Source organism: Cetorhinus maximus, chromosome 18 (genome assembly GCF_964194155.1).
Source record: "Cetorhinus maximus chromosome 18, sCetMax3.hap1.1, whole genome shotgun sequence".
NCBI lineage: Eukaryota > Metazoa > Chordata > Chondrichthyes > Lamniformes > Cetorhinidae > Cetorhinus > Cetorhinus maximus.
In genome coordinates, this window is record NC_135896.1 from 50536709 (window position 1) to 50553974 (window position 17266).

The window sequence follows — 17266 nt, forward strand, 5'->3', positions numbered from 1 at the left end:
TTATTTTGGTGCAACTTTGCAGGAATTTAATATTTTCTCATCTGCATTGAGCACAGGAGAAGACCGCTCAGCCTGTGCCAGATCTTTGACGGAGCTGTTGAATTACTCCTATTCCTATGTTTTTTCCTCTCAGTCCTTCAAATTTCCCCTTTTTTCCTTTTCAAGTATACATTTCATACCCTTTGAAAGCTGCTATTGAATCTGCTTCCATTATCCTTTTAAGTAGTAAATTCTACATTTTAACAACTTATTGCGTTTGCAGGGAAAAAAAAATTCTCCGCATTTCTCTAAACCCTGCTCCCGGATTAATGTTTTTTTTTAAATTAGAGGGTTTCTTCCCAAACTCCGATCTCCTTGTGAACAAACGACTAACAAGTCTTAAAACTTTATTTGGAAAGTGACAATTAGGTTGATTTTTAAAATTGTATGCATAGTCTTAAAAAGTTTACAAAGTACATTGTTAAAAAGGAAAACCCTTGCATTTATGTACCTTTCATATCCTCAGGATTCCCCAAAGCACTTCACAGCCAGTTATGTTTTGTAGGCAAGCATGGCAGACAATTGTGCACAGCAAGTTCCCACAAACAACAAGTAAAGTGCCTGGCCAGTTATTGATGGTCTTCTTTGAAGGAAGAATGTTGACCTGGACAACTCGTTGCTCGTCTTTGAAAAAGCAACATTCTGTCTTTTGTAGTATCCACTTGTGCTGACATAATATCAGTTTAATATTTCACACAAAAGCGCGCACCTCTGAGAGAACAGTACTGCCATCCCTATGCTGGAGTTGGGCTTAAACTTGCAATTTTCTCCCTGAGGCAAGAGTCCTAGCATTGTGTATTCTTACTATATCTAGCAAAAGACTTTTGCTCTCTAAAGCAATTGCATCTCTAATTGATGAAAGGTGTTCAACTCATTATGTTTTGGAAAACAACACATTTTGAAATTAAGCGAAAACGTGCCTTGTTGGGCTATGCAGAAATGGTATTATGAATCATGCACACTAGGAAGTAAACAATAGTGTATTTTGAATAGTAAGATCTTAATGGACCAGAGGAATTTTGATCTACAGATAGGGAAGATTCGATACGTACCCATCAACACTGGTGCACTGTGGCTGCAATATCTATAAACTATCGATGCACTCTGGCAACTTATGCATTTTACTTTGATAATACCTCCTTCCTTGTGACCTACCACCAAGAATGAAAGGAGCAGCAAAGTTTTGGGAACACCATTACCTCGAGGTTCCTCTCAAAAATGCACACCATTTTGGCTTGCACAAACATTGCTCTTCCTTCATCACCACTGGGTCAGAATTCTGAAATTCTATACCTAACATCATCATGGCAGGCGCATCACCAGAAGGACTGAAGTGGTCCAAGGGGATGGCCCAACAACACCTCAGGGCAACCAGGACAATAAGCACAGCCTTGACAGCGGCATCCACATTAAAGGCGGAAGCATGATACATAAGGCCATAATATGGCATTGCAATTATAGATATTATATTAAGAGGCACAGAATACAAAATCAGGTAAAGGTGTTTCACCAGTATATTGCTGGGAAAGAGAAATTGTTAGTGAGAATTTAGGGCTGTTTTCACAAACTGCAAAGACCAAGGGGTGTTAAATTGTTTTCACTGGCTGGCCACATAATAAAAAGGGAGCACAAATTGAAGATAATCAGGAATTAAAGGTCAGAAAAAATTATTGCACAGCAAGTAGTTAAAACATGGAATTCTCTGCCACTGAGTGTTGTTGAATCCTAGTTCACAAGTTGTTTTAAAATTGAGATATGTAGTTGCTTTAAAGAGGAATTTTAAATGTAAAGAGCAGGAGAGTGGGATCAAACTAGCTGGCTTGTGAAGAAAAGCAACATAGATCTGCTAGACAAAATACCCTCTTTCTGTCTCCTAATATTCTATAAACACTCCTAGTATAATTTATATTCTGTGCTGGCTTTTCTAATTGTAGAAATGTTTTAAGTAGCCTTGGAACATAAAAGGTAAAATTGGCTGCATTTCCTAAACGCTGACACTGGAATGCCTGACCCTGGAATTAGATACATGTAGACCTTAAGGATTGGATTGGATGTCATTCATATAATGATCACTTGGGAGAGGAACCAGAGGGAGCTGGTATCTTTACTGGAGGCAGAGCAAGAAGATTTTTCAGAAGTATACCACGCCCCTTCAAAAATTTCAAGCAATAGAAAGTGTTGGAAACACTGATCACACTGCACTTTTGGCGACAGGAAGGTAGAGTTAACCTTTCAGGTGGTTGATTGGATGTCAGAACAATCAATTTATCCTGGGGGAAAGGAAGCTGTGCAAAGATCATATTTGTGCAAAAGGAATGATGTGATTTGAATTGCCATCAATTCAAAACAGATGTATAAGCTCTCAAAGCTCTGACCAAAGATAAATCTTCAATGTTAGTGATCAGGTTAACCTTTGGACAAACTTAAATGAATTCAGAAGTATTAGGCACATTCCAATTGCACATAATGCTGCTGATATTCAGAGTGAGCATGCACTTGTAATATAATTGTTATTGTATTGAAAGGGAGGCGGTGGTGTATTAGTATTGTCATTGGACTAATAATCCAGAGACCCAGGGGACCCGGGTTCAAACCCTACCATGGCAGATGATGAAATTTGAATTCCATAAAAGCCTGGAATTTTAAATCTAATTGTTGATTGTCATAAAAACCCTTCTGGCTCATTAATGCCCATTTAGCGAAGGAAATCTCCATGCTTACATGTGACTCCAGATCCACAGCAACGTGGTTGACTCTTAAATGCCCTCTGGCCTAGCAAGCCACTCAGTTGTATCAAAGGAATGAAACCAGACAGACTACCTGACATCAACCTAGGCACTTTGCCCTGTTGACCCTGCCAAGTCCTCCTTACTAACATCTTGGGGGCTAGTGCCAAAATTGGGAGAACTGTCTCACATACTAGTCAAGCAACAGCCCGACATAGTCATACTCATGGAATCATACCTTACAGCCATCGTCCCAGCCACCACCATCACCATCCCTGGGTATATCCTGCCCCAGCGGCAGGACAGACCCAGCAGAAGTGGTGGCACAGTGGGAAACAGTCAGGAGGGAGTTGGCCTGGGAGTCCTCAACATCGACTTTGGGCGCCATGAAGTCTTATGGCATCAGGTCAAACATAGGTAAGGAAATCTGCTGATTACCATGCTCTGCCAACACCCCCCCCTATTTTTTTCAGCTGATCAGTCCACCTCCATGTTGAACACCACTTGGAGGAAGCACTGAGGGTGGCAAGGGTGCAGAATGTGCTCTGGATGGGGGACTTCAATGTCCATCACAAGAGTGGCTTGGTAGCACCACTACTGACCAAGCTGGCTGAGTCCTAAAGGACATAGCTGTTAGACTGGGTCTGCAGCATGTGGTGAGGGGAAAAACACACTTGACCTCACCCTCACCAACCTGCCTCCTGCAGATGCACCTGTCCATTACAGTATCAGTAGGAGTGACTACCACACAGTTTTTGTGGCGATGGAATCCCATCTTCACATTGAGGATGCCCTCCATTGTGTTGTGTGGCACTACTATTGTGCTAAATGGGGTAGATTTCAATCAGATCCAGCAACTGGAGACTGGGCAACCATGAGGCGCTGTGGGCCATCATCAGCAGCAGCAGCAGAATTGTACTTGGCCACAATCTGTAATCTCAGGGCCCAGCATATCCCCCACTCTACCATTACCCTGGTTCAATGAAGGGTGCAAGAGGGCATGCCAGGAGCAGCACCAGGAATACCTAAAAATGAGGTATCAACCTGGTGAAGCTACAACACTGACTACTTGCATGCCAAACAGCATTAGCAGCAAATGATAGAGCTAAGCAAAGCCATAAGCAACGGATCAGATTTAAGCTCTGCAGTCCTGCCGCATCCATTTGTGAATGGTGGTGGACAATTAAACAACTCATTGGAGGAGGAGGCTCCACAAATATCTCCATCCTCAATGATGGGGTAGGCCAGCACATCAGTACAAATGATGGTGAAGCAATCTTCACTCAGAAGTGTTGAGTGGATGATTGATCTCTGCCTCCTCTGGAGGTCCCCAGCATCACGGATGCCAGTCTTCAACCAATTCAATTCAGCCCACATAATATTAAGAAATGGCAGGAGACTGCAGAGACTGATAGTATTCGGGCAATGGTACAGAACATTTGTGTTCCCGAACTTGCCGTGCCCCTAGCCAAGCCATTCCATCACAGCTACAAAATTGGCATCTACCCACAATGTGGAAAGTTGCCCAGGTATGTCCTGCACACAAAAAGCAGGATAAATCCAACCCAGCTAATTACCGCACTATCAGTCTACTCTTGATCATCAATAAAGCGATGAAAGGGGTCATCAACAGTACTGTCAAGCAGCACTTGCTTAGCAATAACCTGCCCACTGCTCAGTTTGAGTTCTGCCAGGATCACTCGGCTTCTGAGCTCACTACGGTCTTGGTTCAAACATGTGCAAAAGAGCTGAACTCCAAAGGTAAGGTGAGAGTGACTGCCCTTGATATCAAGGCAGCATTTGACACTGTGTGGTATCAAGGAGCAAAACTGGAGTCAATGGGAATCGGGGAAAACTCTCCACTGATTGGAGTCATACCTAGCGCAAAGGATGATGGTTGTGGTGGTTGGACGTCAATCATCTCAGCTCCAGGATATCACTGCAGGAGTTCCTCAGGGTAGTGTCTGAGGCCCAACCATCTTCAGCTGCTCATCGATGACCTTCCTTCCATCATAAGATCAGAAGCGGGGATGTACGCTGATTGCGCAATGTTCACCATTTGCAACTCCTCAGATACTGAAGCAGTCTATGCTGAAATGCAACAAGACTTGGACAATATTCAGGCTTAGTCTGACAAATGGCAAGTAATATTCGTGCCACACAAGTGCCAGGCAATGACCAGCTCCAACAAGAAAGAATCTAACCATCGCCCCATGACATTCAGTAATATTCTCATCTCTGAACCCCCCAATATCAACATCCTGGGGGTTGCCATTGACCAGAAACTGAATTGGACTAGCCATATAAATACAGTGGCTACAAGAACAGGACAGAGGCTAGGGAATCCTGTGGCAATTAACTCACCTCCTGACTCCCTAAAGCCTGTCCACCATCTACAAGGCACCAGTCAGGAGTGTGATGGGATACTCTTCACTTGCCTGGATGAGTGCAGCTTCAACAACACTCAAGAAGCTTGACACCATCTAGGACAAAGGAGCCCACTTGATTGGCATCCCATCCACAAATATTCACTCCCTCCACCACATGGCAGCAGTGTGTACCATTTCCAAGATGGGCTGTAGGAACTCACCAAGACTTCTTAGTAACAGCACCTTCCAAACCCATGACCACTACCACCTAGTAGGACAAGGGCAGCAGACACATAGGAACACCATCACCTGCAGGTTCACCTCCAAGCTACTCACCATCCTGACTTGGAAATATATCGCCGTTCCTTCTCTGTCACTGGGTCAAAATTCTGGAATCCCCTTCCTAACAGTACTGTGGGTGTACCTACACCACATGGACTGCAGCAGTTCAGGAAGGCAGCTCACCACCTTCTAGGGCAATTGGGGATGGACAATAAATGCTAGCCAACACACCTCATGAATTTAAAAAAAAGTGAGCTGTGCATTCATAGTGTAATGTATTGGGAATCTGTAAATTACAAATTAAAATTCAGTACAAATGATTTTCACCCTATCTGGAGTGCTTGGTTGGTTGATCTTCTGTGAATGCACTAAGTAAAACTGTACATTACAATTTGTGTTTTAGTAACGTGTTGTAAACTGTATCTTTAGCGGTGATTCAAAGTGTTTTTAATGGCAGGAGCAGTATCAGCAATAAATGATCTGTCAGATGTTGCATTGAGGGTGCTATTATCTCATTGCTACTCCACATTAAAATAGAGTCCAAAATGTAAAAACTAAACAATGCACCATAAATGACCACAATGATTCACAGACCTGTGAAGGAAGTATTTCCTGTGTAGAAAATTGACCCAGTAATGCCAGCGATTTGAGTGTTCTCTCTAACAGCAGATAAGAACAAGAGTAGGCCATTTAGCCCTCGAGTGAGAGTACATAACTCGCATACCTGTATTTGCCCCATACTCCTTAATACCGTTGATAACAAAAATCAATCTCAAATTTATAATTAACCATTGACCTAGCATCAATTGTGTGCAGAGGAGTTCCAAACAACACCCTTTATGTGTAGAAATATTTCCTAACTTCACTACTAAAAGACCTCACTCTAATTTTTAGATTATATCCCCTTGCCCTAGACTCGCCAACTAGCGAAAATACACTCCAGTTTCTATATCTCCAGTCAACTTAACTGGTGAATTTCAGCTATCATTCTGGTAAATTTTCACTGGACTCCTCCAATATAATTTCCCTAAGGTGTGTGCAGAATACCAGGTGTGATCTAACATTCTTTAGTGTCTTTATTTTCTTTATTTAATGTTGTTTTGCAAAGTGCTAATTTTGGTGAGTCCTCAATCACTGATTCAGTTGTAGTTTCTTTGGGATTGCAAGCATCCTATCCCCTTTCTCTACTGTAATTACTAATGTAAGATAATTACCCAACAGGCTCGCCGTTTCCTTATTTTCATTGAAAATTTCAGTTTTGAAGGGGCCCACATTTACTCCTAACCACTCTCTAATGGTTGAGTACAGCTCGAACAACACCGAAGAAGCTTAACACCATCCAGGACAAAGCCTCCTTGATTGGCACCCCTACCACAAATATTCACTCCCTCCACTACCAATGCACAGTGGCAGCAGTGTATACCATCTACAGGATGCGCTGCAGGATCTCTAAGGCTCCTTAGACAGCACCTTCCAAACTCACGACCGCTACCATCTAGAAGGACAAGGCCAGCAGACACATGGGACCATCACCACCTGGAAGTTCCTGTCCAATTCACACGCCATCCTAACTTGGAAATATATCGCTGTTCCTTCAATGTTGCTGGGTCAAAATCCTGGAACTCCCTCCCTAACAGATCTCTGGGTGCACCTACACCACATGGACTGCAACGATTCAAGAAGGCAGCTCACCACTACCTTCTCAAAGGCAATGAGGGATAGGCAATAAATGCTGGCCTAGCCAACAATGTCCACATCCCATGAACAAACACATTTTAAAAAAAAAAAAATCTTGCTGATGCTCCTGCTTCCCTCCCCCCCTCTCTGTGACCATCCAGGTTCATGACCTGTCCCACTCCCTGACCCAGCCTCTCACTGCTGGGCCTATGGCTTGCAGCCTCTCTCAATCCGCGACTCCCCCTCTTGCTACTGACCCTCCCAGGATCGTGGCCTCTACCACTCCCTGACTCTTCCTCTCACTGAACCTCCCACTTCCTGACTCTCGCTTGCCTCTCCTGAGCTCTCGCTGTGAGCGAAGGCTCTGGAGATGAGTGGCGAGAGGCAGGAGCCTGGAGGTCAGCAGCGAGAGGTTGGGTTCGGGAGCAGGAGAAGCTGTAAGTCAGATTCGGCAGCGAGCAAATGAATCGGGGAGCTTGAGAGGCCGTTCCAAAATGGTGCTGATTGGGTCACATGGTCCTATATTAGACAGCCGTGAAACAGCTTTAAAATGAAACTCGACACTAAATGAGAATACAGGCCTTATTAAATGACTGACATTAAAGCCAAACAATGTAAAACAGGGACTCTCTGTTAATAAATGGAATAGTTACACTGGATCTGGCCCCAGATCCAAATGGGGAGCCTGGATCTCAGGAAAACATACTATGAATATGCCAATGACTTTTTGCTCCAAGTTTTAATTCTCTTGTTCCCTTTTATGTGGTTCCTATAGCAGAGCCCAACTGGTTTATGTTGATCATACTCCACACAAGTCTCCACACACTAATTACCTCTTTCCATTTTATATCCCTCTTGCTTTCAAACTCTAGCATCAACCAAGCCCCTTAAATACATCAATGCTATCTGTTTGAACAAATCCATGTGGCAGTGAGTTTGATATTCACCCCACCCGATGTGAATATATGCCTCTTAAATTCTTTAACTTGATCTGTTAGTGACATTATTATACTTATGCCCCCTTGTTCTGGGCTTACCCACAATGAAAACAGTTTCTCCACATACAGCCCATTGAACACCTTCATAATTTAAAATATACACACACCCTGATGAAACACTAAGGAAGACACAAAACCAACCTGATGGGAAACAGGCCGATCGGCAAAAAAACAGATCAGAAAATTTACGCTGTCCCCAGTTGTTGGCTGGGAAGCTGGGACTGGGCCCACTGACAGACAAAAGTGCAACTTCAAGGCTTGATGCTTGCAAGCCTCAGGCACTTGATACAAGGGCCACAAGTAGGAGACAAAATTCTGGAGTTGGAAAACCAAAGATCAGAGTAAGTCATGTGAGGAATTGAGTCAGAAGTAAAAGAAACAGAGTTAATAATAGCAAAAGCATGAAGTGCATTATATTTATGAGATACAGAAGCAGTGAGAGGGAAGCATTATAGGAGTAACACAAGATATATGTGCTATACATGAGTTATATATAAAAAGAAAAGCAGCATCAAACCTTGTTGCTCTTCAGTTGATACCATGGCATTGTTTAAAAAAAAAAATCACTCATGTCAAAGCTCAAATTCCCCAGCCACCCTAACATGCATACATGGTTAGGACACTTGTCATGGGATTGCTCAGCAATTTGTGCTTCTTGTAATAAGAGTCTTTTGGGATTGGGGATGAGATTTATAGCTGTTCTGTACATTGAATTGCTGACTTTTTTTCTATTCTTTCCCTCGATGCCCTGATGATGTCTTTTTTGCATGCTGGTGAACAAACTGTACCTAATGCTAAAAGATGGGTCTGAACAGCTTGTGGACGTGCTTGCCTTCTGTCTGCTCTTGTTTCTTTAACTTATTTTCCTTTCAGATGAGAGGTGGGTATCTTGGCAGCCTGATCAGTTATTGTGCCATATTAAGTTTGTTGCTGATGATGTTGTGTTCTTTTGTTTTATTGATACTGTTATTTGTGGCCAATTTGTAGATATTTGTCTGTCTGGTAGTTCAGTTATTCTTTATTTGCCCACTTTTCCCTTTCTTCCTTTGGTTGTACCTTAGATGTCTCTGCCTCCTGTTAATTCTGTATCTACTCTTTTAGGTTAGAATTTATTTTACAATTGATGTCTTTCACTTCCTGCATCTGTATTTGAGAAAAGGAATGTAAAGGACTGGATCTGGGAGGCAGATATCTCAATTTCATTTATGCCTCTAATTTTTCTGTTTAACTCACCTGTTTTTGAGTTTTCCTCTATCTGTACATTATGGCTAGAAAAAAATCAAGGATTTGGGGGGTGGTTTTAAGGAAGCAAAAACAGCAGGAGGTATGTGAGACATCAGCCAAGACATCAGGGAGTACTTTGAATCTAGGGAAAGCACTACAGAGGGAAACCTGTGTATTTAAAGCAGAGAAACAGGCCATTCGGCCCAATGGGTCCATACAAGTGTTTATGCTCCACATGAGCTTCCTCCCGCCCTTCATCTAGCCTCTTCAAATATCCTTCTATGTCTTTTCCCTTCATATGTTTGCCATGCTTCCCCTAAAATGCATTTATGCCAGTTGCCTTAACTACTCCTTGTGATAGCAAGTTCCACGTTTTAATCATTGAATATTAAACTTCATGCTGAATTTCCTATTTGATTTATTAATGGCCATTTCCCCCAAAAATGGAACATCTTTCATAATTTTAATGACCTTTATTAGATCATTCCTCAGTCTTCCCATTTATAAATAAGAGCCCCTGCCTACTCATTCTTGCCTGATGTGCATAATTTCAGAGTTCTGGTGTCATTCTACTAATTATTTTTTGCACCTTCTCTAGTTCCTCACTATCCTTTTTATAATATGGAAACCAGAACGTTCACAATAGTCATATGGCCTAAGCAATGTTCTACACAAGTTTCACTTAATTTGTATTTTTTTTCAATTCTATTCCTGTAGAAATGAATCCTAGTCCTTTGTTTTTTATAAGACCTTATGAACAAGTTTCAATATTTCTGTATCCCCCCAGATCCCTTTTGTTCCTCTAGCCTGTTTAGATGTTTATTTTCTGAAGATTTCGTGGCCTCCTTATTCTTCTTACCTAAATATACCAACACGCACTTATTTAGGTAGCTCATTTGCCAATTCTACAAGCTTATTAATGTATTCTTGTACTTGTCACTTGCCTGTACTTGTCACTTGCCTGTACTTGTCACTTGCCTGTACTTGTCACTTGCCTGTACTTGTCACTTGCCTGTACTTGTCACTTGCCTGTATTAACTACACACCCTAATTTGGCATCGCCTGCAAATTTTGAAGTTTTACTTGCGGTTCCCGAGTCCAAATCATTTATGTAAATTGTGAACAACAATAGTCCCAACACAGATCCTTGTGGAATGCCACTACCCACCTTTAGCCAGTTTGAGTAATTACCTATAACTCTGACTCTCTTCCACTTTGTTCCAGGTTTCTATCTATTGTTACTTGTTCTCTAACTCCACATGCTTTAACCTTAGTCACGAGTCTACTACGCAGTACCTTGTAGAAGGCCTTTTTGAAAGTCAGAAAATATTATTCTTACATTATTCTTATTTGCCCTGTTATTCCTTCAAAGAATTCACTAAGGTTGGTCAGGCATGCCCAGCCTTTTGAAATCCATGTTATTATGTTTTTAAGTTTCTAGATGTTTTCTATTACATCTTTGAGAAAGAATTCCATTATCTTTCCTCCCACCGATGTTAAGCCAATTGGTCTATTATTTCCATGACTTGTTCTACTTCCCTTTTTAAAATACAGGAATCACATTGGCACTTTGCGTTTTCTCTGGCTGTGTTCAGTTTCCTGATTTTTGCCTCTGCTATCTCTTCCCTAACTTTCATAATGTACAGATGCAATCCATCCAAATCAGGAGTTTTATCCTCTCCAAATTTGATTAGTTTATCAATTGTCTGCCCCCATCCCTTGGGGCACTACTATCTTAAAGTCTTTATATCCTTTTTTACCTCTTCATCTAATGTCATGTCCGCATATAGAAAGTAACATTTAATATTGCTGCCATTTTTGCTGTCATTATCTGTGGGTTTATCTAAGGTGCCCTTTAGTAGTCGTATCCTGATTTTTCTTGTTATTTGTTTTTTTTTCATAAAATACATTTTTTTGTATTCTTTGATATTTTAATTTCAGTTTCTCTTTGCCTTTTTTCAAAAAACCTTCATACTTGCTTTTGTCATCTTTCCTTTTGTTTATATATTTAATTTATGCCTTCTTCCTTTGTTTCAAATCTGCCCTATTTCTTTATTCATCCAAGGTGTTTCGTTATTGGCAAGTTTGTTCTTGGTTTTTAAGTGGAACTTTCTTTCCTGAACCCTATTGATCAACACTTGAAATGTTTCTCACTGATCTATTTCTTTCTTTGTTGGTAATTTTTTTTGTTTACTTTCCCCAGTTTCATTCTCATCCCCTTAAAGATCAACTTTTTTAAAAAAAATTATTACTTTGGTTTTTGGCTTACTTATGCCCTTCTCAATATTTATCTTAAACCTTACGTTACACTCATTAGAGCAGGCTACAAAAGGAGAAGATATGAAGAAGGCAACATAGAAGCCTCAGGAGTTCACAGTACAAAGGAAAAAAAAAGAGAAACAGAAAAATTAATTTCAAAGAAAAATATAATTATCGGAATTTAATTCCACTTGTACTGCTGAATAGTCCATTCTAAAACCATATCTCAAGGATCTTGAAAATACATTATCTCTGATTGGCCAGCTATAACTATACAAGCAACATGGAATTATATGTAGTTACTGAGTATTATAGTCAGTTGTTCATTGCCCATCCCTCATTGTTCTCAGAAGGTGGTGGTGAGCTGCAATCCATGTGGTCAAGGTACACCCACAGTGCTGTTAGGTAGGAAATTCCAGGATTTGACCCATTGACGATGAAGGAATTATAATATATTTCCAAGTCAGGATTGTGTGGGGCTTGGGGTGGAGCTGGGAGCGGGAGAAGGCTTGGAGGTAGTGTTTCCATAGCTTACTGTCCTAGCCCTTCTAGGTGGTAAAGATTGCAAGCTTGGGAATTGCTGCCAAAGATGCCTTGGTGAGTTGCTGCAGTGTGACTTGTAGATGGTACACGCCAAACCATGGTGCACCTGTGGTGGAGGGAGGGAATGTTTAAGGTGGCTGATGGGGTGCCAATCAAGCAGCCAGCTTTGTCCTGGATGAAGTCAAATTTCTTGTGTTATTGGAGTTGTGTTTATCTCTCACACTTCTGACTTGTACTTTGTAAATAGTGGAAAGACTTTGGGGAATCAGGAAATGAGTCAGTTGCTACAGAGTACTCAACCTCTAACCTGCACTTACAGCCACTTTTTATGTGGCTGGTGCAGTTAGGTTTCTGATCAAAATTGGTATGTTTTATAAAACACCATGCAGATAGAAAGTGCCAATAATTAATGATTTAATGACTTGTACAGGAGGAAGTATCTGTATGTCAAATAACAGCGGGTGGGACTTTGTACAGAAGAATTACAATTGTCCTCGAGCTCTGCACAAGTTTCATTCATGCACTTTGTGTTGAGTTCTATTTTGCATAATTTATTGATATAACTAATTTTATCTGGTACTGAGATGTACTGAATTTAAAGGTTAAGTTAGTGATCATATCACAACAAATTTTTATTCCTTTTGTCTGTGCAGGAGTAATTTGCTAACTAAGTGTATGTGTGTTAAGTTTCTGTATATATCAAATGTGTAATATATTTTGGATATATATTCTGTTTCATGTATATAGCTAAAGAATCTTGTGATTTTTCTTTAGGCTATGGTTGGAGATGAGTGTGTGGGTGCCATTGTCTGTAAGTTGGACATGCACAAGAAGATGTTCAGGAGAGGGTACATAGCTATGTTAGCTGTGGATTCCAAATACAGAAGAAAATCCATCGGTAAGATTTGGATTTTCAAATTGGCAATGAAATTTTATTAAAAATATGTATGTAACCTTCTTGTTTCCCATGAAGCCCAATGTGGCAGCCGTGAATATGACTTGAATATATTTAAGAGATGGAAATTGATTCATGATTGCAATGGGTTGTCCTTCACTCTTTAGCCCTAGCTATGGCTTATTTGCCTATACCCATTTCAGAGTCCTGTACCTATAAACATCAACTCATCCAAAGCTCTGCTGCCTGTAGCTTATCCCACTCGGACATTACCCCCGTTCTCGCATTGGCTCCTTATACCCCAATGCTTGAAATTTAAAATGTTTTAAGTACCTTGTGGTATCTTTCTATGCTAAAAGTGCCAAATAATGCAAATTTCAGTTGTTTGTCTTTTTCCTCTCCTACTTCTCAGCAGCTTGTATCTACTGATGTGGCTAAATACCTTTAATTTTGAGCCGCAGTTTGCTACGCATTCACTTTTTAATATCAGTAACATAAGCTTAATAAGCAGTTATAAGCTTTAATACAAGTAGCAGTCATGACTGTTTTCAAACCTGTTTTAATTTATTTGAAATATTTTAGCCAGTTCCCTATTGGTTAGCAGAAAATTGTTTGTGACTGAATATCATCAGCCAAATCTTCTGGCCTCCAGATTGTCGGAGACTGGATGTACGGCTGAAGATGTGCTTCGGGGCCCTGTGGAAATCCTGATGTGCGGACATCCATAGGAATTGCCTAGAAAGTTTCAACTTCTGATGCACAATTCCTCTGCTCCCCAAGGCCCTCCACGAATGTCTATGACTCCAAGTTAGAGCGCCTTGGACGAGAGCCACAGTCCTTACCTGAATAGTTACCCAAGAAATGTTTGACAGATTAAAACCTAGCCTAACATCTGGGTAACAAAACTGACTACCCCCCCACCGCCATCGATCCAACCCGACCCAACTACCCACCTCAAACCACCTACCCCACTGAGCCCCACCTCACCCATTCACAAACATTCAAACTGGACGTTTAAGCTTGTCATACAGCACGTGTGTCTTCTGCATTGATCTTCTTCACGTGGATTCTTGCACTGAGGGATGACTTCTGGCTGCTGCACCGGAAGTCAGACCTTTTTAAACGTAACCAGGCAAGTGCACAGTTTTCTGACTGATCAGCGTTGGATGCAGTGGCTCCGATGCTGATCAGAACTTGTGGGCTCTTACTTTGAAAAGAAGCTTACAATTCACTGAGAAATATCAATAGTGAAAATTCACTTGTTAAAAAATGCATTAAAAACAATTAGATGGACACGTTTCACAACTTGTTCAATGGTATTCACTCAAACTTTTAAATTACTTGGAGAAAACTGATTAAACAGTATGATTTCCATTTCCTCTGTTCATTTCTTAAGTATTAAATAATCAGTAGAAGGTTGAATTTTGACTGTCCTATCAGTCGTAGTGACCATACTCATTTAAAGGGGGTATTTGATGCAACATTTCTACCAAGAAATTCTCAATTTAATTTATGCTTGAATGAAACAAATTATGAATAATATAAACTGAGATTTTCAAAATGGATCAGGTTTTAATAAGGGATTGATATCAATTATACAATTTACTTTAACAAAAAAGAAGTGGGACATCAATGGCTCAATTAGAGTTTGGGCTTTATAGCTTAACTAGGCCTCAGGAAAAAATACATTTGAAAACAGGGGGGACAGTCCTGAAATAAAAGCAGAAAATGTTGTTAACTTTGTTAAATGGCTGTTGAGGGTTATTATATGAGGTTAGAGGAAGAGAATAGTCTTGTGCCGTTCCACAGCACATCCCATAGGTTAGTATACCTGGATGAAGGTGAAGCCAAATTTTAGTCTTCTGTTATCTGTTGCTTTCACTGACTGTGTTGATATGCTATCTGATGCCTGCTGATATCACCACTTTCTAACTGGCTTAACTAATGATCCAAACCTTATACGTTTCTATAGTCTTTGCAAGGGCCTGCAGCTAAGTTTGGGTAATATCTTAGGTGTATCCAGAATACACTGGTTATTGATCACAATGGCATACCTTTCATGTAGTGCAATTGAAACCATAGCCTGATATGATCAGAGTGCTTCCAAGGGAACCTAAATATTATGGTTGATAAAGAAAGAAAACTTGGCATTCATGCTGCACCTTTCACAACCTTTAAACTGTAATAATCGCTGTAGTTAGTCACTGTGGTAATGTGTACAAACATGGCAGCCAATTTTGCTCACAGCAAGAACTTTCAAACAGCAATGAGGTAAATGACCACAAAACCTGTTTTGGTGGTGCTTGTTGAGGAATAAATTTTGTTCATGACACCAGGAGAATGGCACTGCTCTTCCGTGAATAGTGCCATGGGATCTTTCATGTTCACTTGAGAGGCAGATGGGGCCTTGCTTTAAGGTGCCACCTGAAAGACAAAACTTTCAACAGTGCAACACTTACTTTATTGTATCATTGAATATCAGCTTAGAGTATGTGCTGAAGTCTCTATCACAGTATTTTAATTTTAACCCTCTGGCCTTCTGACTTTGGTGAGGGTGCTACCACCAAGCCAAGGTATGCACAATTTAGTTTTGATTTCCCAGCTTCCATTGTAGCTGAAGCCTTGGCCTGCACTAATTATGCTGAATTGTGTGGTATGTGCACCGAATTGTCAAAGGCAGGTCTGTCAATACTTGTAGATGGGCAGAGAGCATGCCTCCTGCAATTGAATATGTCTGATAAGTCCTCCACTTCAAAATATGGCTGATTTTCCAAATGGGAATCCTCACTTCATGAAAATAATATTGGAAGCATTTTTTTAAAAAAACGCAGCACACAAGGCTTATGAAAACCTGAATGTCAGCTGGACAATAAATAAATTAAAAGTGGATAACTGCAGAAATAGCTGAGATAAAACTATCTGAACATTACAATGCTCTTTTAATTGAACTTCTAAATATTTACTACAAAGAAAAACCCTGGCCATTCAGATTGCATAAATATAATTAAGAGCTGAAGTTTTTTATGGAAAAACTTGATGACATGGGACGCATCACCGCTCTCAAATTGAAGAACAAACTTGTATGTTTCTGGCATTTTTCTGTCTTCAAGAAGCCTCAAAGTACTTTACATCCTATAGATTACCTTTGGAAGTTTTGCTGTTATGTAGGCAAGCAAGGCAGAGCAGGGTTCAGAGCAGAGTAGAAGAATGAATGATTGGTTGTGTTGGTTGAGGGGCGAATGTCTGTAATGATATTGAGTGAACTCGCTATTGTTCTTCAAATAGTGACGAGAATTTTTTTTGCATCTTTATCAGCAAGTAGATTGGATCACAGTTTAATGTCTCCTTGGAGACAGAACACCTCTTACAATGCAAGTCCTTGCATAGTACCACACTGAAATGTCAGCTGCGATTGTGTGCTGAAGTTCTTTTTGGGACTTCAGCCATATCTCTGATTCAGGCAAGCCTATTTCCAGCTGACCCAAGGTGACACTTTAAAAATTAATATTTAATTGGGTGGGCATATCCTCTCCCTGTTTCTTCCCACTCATGAAATAAACATATTGCACAGTTGGCGATTCAGTGTACTGGATCTTCATCATACGAATTAGGAGCAGGAGTAGGCCACTCGGCCCCCCGAGCCTGCTCCGCCATTCAATAAGATCATGGCTGATCTGAATGTAACCTCAATCCCACATTCCTGCTTACCCCCGCTAACCTTTCACCCCTTGTTAATCAAGAATCCTATCTAGCTCTGCCTTAAAAATATTCAAAGACTCTGCTTCCACCGCATTTGACGGAGAGTTCCAAAGATTCTCAACCCTTGGGTTTGCCAAGTTTTACATTTGTAAATTGGGAGTATCTATTTAAAGAATCTAGCCAACAAAGTAATAAATGTGGAGCAGGAAAATGACCAAAGAAACAAAATGCTTTGTGGATTTGTTAGCACAGTAAGAGATTGTAAAATGAAAGCTTGACAGTGTAAATTGATAAATACGTCTTTAAATCTCAAATTTATATATTGGATGTATGTTCACTCAAGACTGGGCCTTTAGTGATTAACTGGCAGCAAAGTGCATAAAACACTATCGAGACTCTGCAAATGTTAAGAAATATCTGGTCCATTTCCCTTCTGTGTGTCCATATGTAGGAAGCTGAGCAGGTCAGGCAGTATCTGTGGAGAAAGAAACAGAGTTAACTTTTCAGGTTGATGACCTTTCATCAGATGAAGTTATTAACCTAAAATATTAATTC

The 17266-nt window shown here is 40.6% G+C and overlaps 1 protein-coding gene across 2 annotated transcripts in view; it reads left to right on the plus strand.

The window, feature by feature from the left end:
- The window catches only part of naa30 (N-alpha-acetyltransferase 30, NatC catalytic subunit), a 36529-nt gene that overhangs the window by 10815 nt on the left and 8448 nt on the right, over nt 1-17266 (plus strand). For both annotated transcript variants that reach the window (XR_013579479.1, XM_078562695.1), the window contains exon 2: nt 12892-13015. Coding sequence is in view for 1 of the 2 variants with exons in the window: in XM_078562695.1 (XP_078418821.1) it covers nt 12892-13015 (124 nt within the window). In the remaining variant the exon portion in view is untranslated. The remainder of the gene's footprint in view (nt 1-12891; nt 13016-17266) is intronic.